The sequence below is a fragment of the Streptopelia decaocto genome (assembly GCF_964273445.1).
Source record: "Streptopelia decaocto genome assembly, chromosome: 7".
NCBI lineage: Eukaryota > Metazoa > Chordata > Aves > Columbiformes > Columbidae > Streptopelia > Streptopelia decaocto.
The window spans coordinates 13,531,686-13,540,799 of NC_138661.1; the positions used below are offsets into that span (position 1 = coordinate 13,531,686).

The 9,114-nt window shown below is 44.3% G+C and overlaps 1 protein-coding gene across 1 annotated transcript in view; it reads right to left on the bottom strand.

The window, feature by feature from the left end:
- The window catches only part of EML1 (EMAP like 1), a 131,246-nt gene extending 122,995 nt beyond the window's left edge, over positions 1-8,251 (bottom strand). The window contains exon 1 of the mRNA XM_082058219.1: positions 7,896-8,251. Within this exon, the coding sequence (XP_081914345.1) occupies positions 7,896-7,923 (28 nt within the window). The 5' untranslated portion in view covers positions 7,924-8,251. The remainder of the gene's footprint in view (positions 1-7,895) is intronic.
- Positions 8,252-9,114: the final 863 nt, after the last annotated feature.

A 9,114-nucleotide genomic window follows, 5' to 3' on the forward strand; every position in this document is an offset into this window, starting at 1 on the left:
TCACCGTTAATCTGCTTCTGTTTTTCCCTTGGAAACCGTGGATTCCTGGGGCACCGGAGTCACTCGTTTTTTCTTGCGAGTTTGTGTGATCCTCAGGTTCCAAAAACTCTTTAAAACCATACAAAATGATTTCTTCATTATCACTGATGTTTTCCCCCTCAATGCAAAGCATCCATTTGTTCAAGGCACTGCTCAGACAGATCAAGGACCCACAGCTTTTCTGGGAGGAGCAACAGGGAGGGTCAGCAGGAGAACTCCCAGCTGCCACAAAAATTCTGGGATTTCTGTTTCATTTGCATCAAATTGGGCCAAGGAACACAGGTATTATATTTGGGATTATTTTACCCAAGAATTCCCAAATTTTTTGTCTTACTTCCCACTCAGTTTCAGTTTTCAAAATGTAGTCTTTAGAAACATATTAACATATTGATATTGTTGACAAAACGTTGCATTTTGGTTTGGTAACGTCTGTATTTTGCGACAGAACACTCTACCGGAAAATTTTTGACTGTCTTTAGTAGTTAACATTCATCTTCTGATCTGATTCCCAAATGCAAAAGGAAATCAGTTTGCCAAGAGGTCCATAAATCAAGATCAGAGTTTCTGTGAGGTCTTCATCAGTAACCAACCCTGTTAAATAATACAGAGTGTTCTAGGTTCTCGTTGCTTTGCAAAAATTACCTGTTAGCACTTAGTACTATTATGATGGTGATTGTCCTCCTCTACTTGGTACTTGTGAGGCTGCACCTCAGATACCATGTTCAGTTTGGGCCCCTCACTACAGGAAAGACATGGAGATGCTGGAGATAGTTCAGAGAAGAGCAACAAAGCTGGTGAGGGGTCTGGAGCAGAAGTCTGATGAGGAGCAGCTAGGGGAACTGGGGCTGTTTAGCTTGGAGAAAAGGAGGCTGAGGGGAGACCTTATTGCTGTCTACAACTACCTGAAAGGTGGTTGTAGCATGGAGGGTGTTGGTATGTTGTCCCAAGTAGCAAGTGATAGGACAAGGGGAAGTGGCCTCAAGTTGCACCAAGGATGGTTTAGATTGGATATTAGGAAAAATTTCTCCCCTGAAAGGGTTGTCAGGAACAGGCTGCCCAGGGAAGTGGTGGAGTCACCATCCCTGGAGGTACTGAAAAGCCATGCAGATGTGCTGCTTAGGGATGTTGTTTAGTGCTGGACTTGGCAGAGTTAGGTTTATTGTTGGACTTGATGATCCTAAATGATTCTATGATTCCACAAAGATCAGGAATGGGCCAAGCTCCTGGAGTCAGAGAGCAGGAGCTGGTGTGGATTTCCTCCCCATCTCTCCCTGGGATGGGGCTTCCCCCATGCCTGAGCAGGCAAAGGATGGGCTGTCAGCTCAGGTGAACTCAGTAGAGAGCTTTTGGGAAAAGAGGGGAGAGCAAGAGGGAGCCATGCAAACTGCAGGAAATCTCTGAGATTTCAGCCAAACCAGGTGAAACAGCTTCATGGATAGGATGCTTTCCTATGGAAAGCTGCGCATAGAGAGGTGATGTCTTGCCCAGTGAGCCTGGCCAAAGCAAAAGCACAAGCCACTAAATGGGGTAAAGGCTGGCATTTGGAAATGCTTCTGTCTTGAAGATTTACACTGACTGTCAGACATTTTTACCTTCCCTCTTCAGGATGTTTGACTTGGCCATGTCCATCGCAGCTGCAGAGCATCTTTAAGTGGCTTGGCCATGGCATGTAGCAAGTTGGACAAGAACAAAAGTGGAGTTAGACCTTCAAATCAAATCCCTAGACAGACTTGATGTAATCTGTGGTGGTATCTAAGCCCAGGGACTTGAGCAAGGCTGAACAGCTTCAATAACAGTGCTGTAGCTGTAGTCATTCACAGCCACTCTTCATCCAGGCTTCACATCATTTTCCCCCAAAGATGAAAGTTATGTATAATTTTTTTTCTTTCTAAGTGTATTGACTGCAAGATTGTTGGTGCTTGGCTGTGCAGGGCTTTGGTAACTCTGGGGCGTGGGAGCCCCAGTCCCCCAGCTTCACCTTCTCCTTCCTGGAGAGCTTCAAGTACGCAAGCCAGCACTCCACAAAGTGCCAGGTTTTAGTGGGGTTAGGAGCTGTTGTTCATCCTGCAGACCACTCTCTAGAGATCACAGAATCACAGAATGTTAGGGATTGGAAGGGACCTCAAAAGATCATCTAGTCCAATCTCCCTGCTGGAGCAGGAACACTTAGATGAGGTTACACAGGAATGTGTCCAGGCGGGTTTTGAATGTCTCCAGAGAAGGAGACTCTACAACCCCCCTGGGCAGCCTGTTCCAGTGCTCCATCACCCTCACTGTGAAGAAGTTTCTTCTCATATTTAAGTGGAAACTCCTGTGTTCCAGTTTGTACCCATTGCTCCTTGTCCTATCATTGGTTGTCACCGAGAAGAGCCTGGCTCCATCCTCCTGACACTCATCCTTTACATATTTATAAACATTAATAAGGTCACCCCTCAGTCTCCTCTTCTCCAAGCTAAAGAGACCCAGCTCCCTCAGCCTTTCCTCATAAGGGAGATGCTCTACTCCCTTCATCATCTTCGTTGCCCTGCGCTGGACTCTCTCCAGCAGTTCCCTGTCCTTCTTGAACTGAGGGGCCCAGAACTGGACACAATATTCCAGATGTGGTCTCACCAGGGTAGAGTAGAGGGGAAGGAGAACCTCTCTTGACCTATAACCACCCCTCTTCTAATACACCCCAGGATGCCATTGGTCTTTCTGACCACAAGGGCACAGTGCTGGCTCATGGTCATCCTGCTGACCACCAGGACCCCCAGGTCCCTTTCCCCTACACCGCTCTATAACAGGTTTTTCCCCAGTTTATACTAAAACCTGGGGTTGTTCCTGCCCAGATGTAAGACTCTACACTTGCACTTGTTATATTTCATTAAATTTTTTCCCCACCCAACTCTCCACCCTGTCCAGGTCTCTGGATGGCAGCACAGCCTTCTGGTGTGTCAGCCACTCCTCCCAGCTTGGTGTCATCAGCAAACTTGCTGATAGTGCACTCTATTCCCTCATCCAAGTCATTGATTAATATGTTGAATAATACCGGTCTCAGTACTGACCCTTGAGGCACTCCACTAGATACAGGCCTCCAACTAGACTCTGTGCCATTGACCACAACTCTCTGGCTTCTTTCCTTCAGTCAGTTCACAGTCCACCTCTCTATTCAGTTGTCCAGACTGCACTTCCTCAGTTTAGCAGCGAGGATGCTGTGGGAGACTGTGTCAAATGCTTTACTGAAGTCAAGGTAGACCACATCCACCACTCTGCCATCATCTATCCACCTCGTTATGTCCTCATAAAAGGCTATGAGGTTGGTCAAACATGACTTCCCCTTGGTGAAGCCATGTTGACTGCCCCTAATGACCCTCTTATCCTTGATATGCCTTGAGATGGCACCAAGGATAAGTTGTTCCATCACTTTCCCGGGGATGGAGGTGAGGCTGACCAGTCTATAGTTACCCGGATCCTCCTTCTTGCCCTTTTTGAAGACTGGAGTGACATTTGCTCTCTTCCAGTCCTCAGGCACCTCTCCCATCTCCCATGACTTGGCAAAGATGATGGAGAGTAGCCTAGCAATGACCTCAGCCAGCTCCCTCAGAACCAGTGGGTGCATCCCATCTGGACCCATGGATTTATGGATATCCAGATTGCGTAATTGCTCCCTAACCCAGTCCTTAAGACTCCTTAACCCATGCTTAAGACATGCCAGTACTTTTCTAACCTGCAACAGGTAGCTGGGTTGATATGCTGGAAAAAAAAAAAACTTGCCACTTCGCTGCTTATCTCAGGGCATTAAATGAAGCCTGTACAGCAATTCTGCAAGGTGATTTCAATGTATCACCTTGCAAATAGTGGTATTCAGTGTGACCACTCACATGGCAACATTAGTGTCTGAGTGAGGACTTTTTATCTAAGGTCTAAACTGCATAGCAGAACTGGTGCTCCAGCCCTAGGGGGAACACAGAGTTATCTGCAAAAAGCTTGAGATTTTTTACCAAATCTGATGAAAAATTAATTTGAAATATAGTCCTATACCGAGTGCATGAAAGTGGGGCAATTTTACTTGACAGGAGTACTACTGCTCATGCATGTGCTGAGTCATTTCTAATGATTTTTTGTTACGAAAATATGTTTGTGCCATATTTTATGCCCAGAGGCTGTTTAGAGACAGCCCAGCATGTGAGATGGAGGTCTCGCTCACTAGCAGCCTCCCTGTCTGAGCTCAATGGACTCCCCATGACAGCGCAGAATATGTGCTGAATTTCAGGAAATCTAAATTCCTGTGGGTTTCTGGGATATCCTTATTCTGAAAACACCAATTTTAGCAAATTGGCTCCAGCCTGTCTTAAAGACATGTTTGAAATGTGTAATTTTAGCTTTGAAAGGAAGTATTTAGCTAGTCAGGAACATACTTCAGATGAAAGGTCTTGTTTCCTCCTCTATTGAAATGAGGCCAATAAAAGTTTGGGAGGAATTTTAAGGGAATTCAGTTAGATTCACGTGCCACCTGCTGCAGAACAAGCTACATGAATTCTGTTTCTTCCTTCCTTAGCCCTGTTGTAGTAAATAACAGAAAATATGTACATATGAGACTCCCAGTGTCTGAATAGCTACTCCTTCTTCAGCAATATAATCTTCATCTATTACAGCCGAATACCTTGTATTATTGCAACAGTGATGTTATCCACAAAAAGTTACCCACGCCATTCAAAGTCAGTCTGTGGCTGAAATAAAAAAAGTAGGGCAAGAGGCACTTTAAGGACCTTTGCCTGACTTCCGAGGTTTTTCTGAAGTCAAAAGGATTGTGTTAAGAACCAGAACCATCGTGACTCATATACTCCTCATCAAAATGCTGGGTGTGTGAAAGACTGTTCAGTCGTATGGGGACTGAACTATGTCTCTTTACAAGAGAAAAATAATACACACAAGAGGAAGCACTTAAATAATTGATGTGCTTTTCTTTTATCTGCATGTAGGAATGGCAGGAAATCTATGTAGCTGGCACTAATGGATAGCATCAGTATGTCAATAATTGCTAATGAGAAAGAAATAGGAGTGCATTTGTCCTGAAGTGACTGATCTTTCTTTCTTCTTTATCTCACTGTGTTACAATGAGAAATTAATAGCCTAAATTTTAGAATGCTGTTCACTAATAGATCATTTTGATAGTGATGCTTTCAAGTGCCTTTTTTGGTATGAATTCAGTCCAAAATGACTGTACACTTGCTTACATTTAATGCAATCTGACAGCTAGGATCCTTTTTTTATGTCTTCTCTGCTACATTCAAAAGACAAAATAAAACTTTATTTGCATCACGTGTTTAATTTTCCATTTCACATCATTGAAAGGGTGCAGCCACACTGGAATTGAACATAAAACAGAGATTTAAAAAGACCCAGTGCTTTCATCCTGAAAAACTGCATAACCATTTCCAGCATAGAAGTAGGATACTCTTACTGAATAAAGCTTCTTGTTGAAAAATTATTGGTATATTGACCCGTTCACATCCAGCTATTTAATTCAAAGATTGTATTCAGCAGTTCCCTCTGGGTTGTTTGTCTGAGGGAACAATTACACAGCTGTTCTTGCCACATTCTTGTGCAGGCTGAAAGCAGGCGAAAAATTCTGGCATTAATTTACTGTAACTACAAACTGCAGTTCTCCAGGTTGTTCGTGAGCCATAGCCTTTGCAAGGAGGTTGGCAAAGCAGTACATACCCTTGACACTAATATTCTGCTTTGGCTAAACTTATTTATAGCTGTGTGCATGTGTATACACGGACACATGCATACGTCTGTACGGTTTGTGTTATACGCAGGGCTCTGGATTCAAGCCACATTGCAGTGCTAACGATATCTGTCACTGCAACAACTTTTTGCAGCTATATTATCTGGCCGCATTTAAAACCAAGGATTTTAAATGTACAACACCAGCCTTACTATGTTGCTCAGATTCAGCAAAGTGGTATTTCTGCATTAGTGGGCACTAATAATTATTTTTGAACGTTTGATGCTGATTTTTTGCAACCCTTTTTATGGAGTTCTTACTGCTAAAGTTTTAAACTCAGAACTAGCTATTAAAAGAGCAATAACCACAAAGAGAAGTATTTGATTTCAAATACCTTGACATGAAAAGCAAGCTGTCAGAAACTGGTTCACTAAAATTGCTTAATAATTCTATTTCCAGTGTTGGTTTTGTGTGCATTTATACACACATACCTGGATGCACACATCTATACATACACAAACTAGAAAATGATGCCAGGTCCGTGCAGCAGGTGAGCCATTGGCAGCGACCTGTGCCCATTGAGGGGCAGGAGCAGCTCTGGCTGGGGGACTTGAGAGGATTATTGGGGAAACAGAGAGAAACAAACCTTTCCTTTGCATATGCTGGCACATTTGCACTCCACATCCATATCTGAACATCACTTCATCTTTACTTTTCATTCCTGCCCATAATAAACTGCTTCCTTCCCTCCAATCTTACGCCTATGAATGCTTTTCTAGAGGAAACCTCCCAGGCCCTTTCAGCAGCAAAGGTAATTAAGATATCAGTAACTTCTGCACACAACATACCATGCATGCTCAATATCAGTTTCATCATTAATATCAGATGCCAGCTAAATACTGTCACTGTCACCCTGAAATATCCCACCCTTAACTCAGAGTGCTTAACAAGCAGAGTGAGATCAGGCCCTTAAAATCAAAGCCTGAAGAAGGGAAGATTTGCTGGTGAACAGATCAGCCCTTTGAGAAGGTAAGCAAGAAATATTCATCTTCATCTCTCCTGTTTAGACAACGATGGCGACGGCACAGGGAATTGCGCATGGTGCAGTTCACTCTGCACTTTATACATAATTGATATTTTTCCACTCTGGTTTTGAGTGCGCATTTTTGGACTTGGGATTGTTTTCATAACATGGAAGCAGAGAGGTGGGAAAAAAAATAAAAAAAGGCACTGCAGCAGCCTTCTCATTCTTCAGCCTCACTTTTTAGTCCAGATCCTCATGTCTGACATGCAGCCTTCACAGTGAACATGAGTTCTACACAGTATGTACATATACATATATATATATGAAAAGAGAAATGCTTGCCATGACAAAAGGAAAAAAGAAAAAAGAAAAAAAATGTTTTCAATGGTCCATATCTTTATTAGTAAAATGCTTTGGTGTACAATTACTGTAGCATTTCGATAAGAGTTTCCTTTCACGCAGACAGTCTGGGGAGTGTTTACAATTCCTATAGAAGTTAAAAAAAACCCCAGCTGAGAAACATGCTTTTTGCTTACGTGCTCTCTGGCTCAGTGAAGTTTGACATACACAGCCGTAAGTGCTAGGAAAGGACCCCTTTCCAGATATAGGCAAAACACGTAAGGCACTTATTCTGAAAATAAGGTATGCTTCTATTTCCTTTCAGCAAATAAACCCTTCGCATTACATTTATCTGCCATTGCTGTGGCTGTTACCGTCCAGGAAGGTTTATCAAGGCATGAACACGAGACGTACACAGCGCGTGTGGTCCTGCAGAACCCATCCCCAGAAACTCCCCTTCCCGAACTTGAGACTACGCACGTCAATACCATCATTTCTCAGGACACAGACACTTCAGACCATCTGCCTGAATTATCGAACCCTTCCTCCTATCCAGCCCCTGTGCCTTTAGAGAAAATCCAGGCGATACCACCCGCGCCAGCCCTCCACCACGGGCTCGTAAGGAACCGCACCAGGCTTGGCGGTGATGCAGGGAGTTTCTCCTCTGCCTGCCACGGCTCCGGCTCCCTTCGAAAGCAAGCGGCTTCGCGTGTGACTTTGCAATCTGAGAATGTGAACTAGTCGGCAGGACACCGGGGTAAATATAAATCTGACGCTTACCCACAGGCAGTCCCTCGCAGTCTGACATCGTGCGAGAAGTCCTCCTCACCGGGGGCTCAGAAAAACCACGGCAGGAACGTAAGTGCAGGTCCTTCTGCTTGCAAAGGCAGGGAGAAAAAAAATATCTAACAATTTACAGCCACCCTTCTCTTACTCTGTACATCTACCCACCCAGAGAGCTGTAGCAACAGTCCCGTCCCTGCCTTCTCATTATGGGATGTAAAGATAAGAATGTGCTTTTGTGCCAAAAGAGTGTGCTATTGGTGGATAAATTTGTTGTCATCCCTCCCCTTCACAGAGTTTCCTCTTTAATGTCACAGAGGCACATTACCCTGTCGGAAAGGCCATCGAATATTTATGAAACAGCTTTTAAGAGCTAAGCCGCAAATCTGCACTGGAGAACAGGGCTAATTGCTGTGCAGTGGGGTGGGTGGTGGGAGCTGCACCACCGGGGCACTCCTGGGTCCCAGAGGGCTGTTGGGGGGAGGTGGTGGGCTGGGGGACACGCTCTGATGTCTTGCTCTGTACCTTCTCAGTCTGCAGATTAAATAAGGGTCTGAGTAGAAATACTCAAAGCTGGCAGAGGGGCCAGGACAAGGGGACAGGAGCCAGGGTATATTTGTCAAAGGAAACAGGGAAAAAAATTATCTTCCATTTATACTGTAATGTAAAATAAATAGCTTTTGTGACACTGTTACTAAAGGCTATTTCATGGTATATCATAATACTGTGAGTGAAGATTTCTCTGTAACTTCATGACTTTTACTTGCTTAAAATATGCCGCTTTAATTCTGCCTTAGTGAAGCATTTTGTGGCTGCTTCTACAACTTATTTTTTTAATCTTTGGTAATGTTTCTGTGGGATTTGCCTGACACGAGATTTCCAGATCTGGTCCAGTCAGCAGAGAGTACCCCTGCACACTAGTGTGTTCATTAGGCACCTTAATGAAGTGCAAGCAAAGGCTCTGGCAGCATTAGAGCCATGGTAGGCTTGGCAGAGAGATGCACAGGACCTGGTGGGTGCCCTCAGCACCAGGGGGTGGTTTGCTGCCACTTTTTCTCCCGGGAACAGTCAGAGACAGTCTGGGCTTTACCTGACACAGACCTTTAGTACAGACCTTTAGTGTCTGAGCCCTTCACAGGAGTCAGGGTTTCAGACTCAGAGCTGATGTGAGGGCTTGGAGGAGGGGGGGCAGGGGTTCTGGGAGATATTTCCAGAG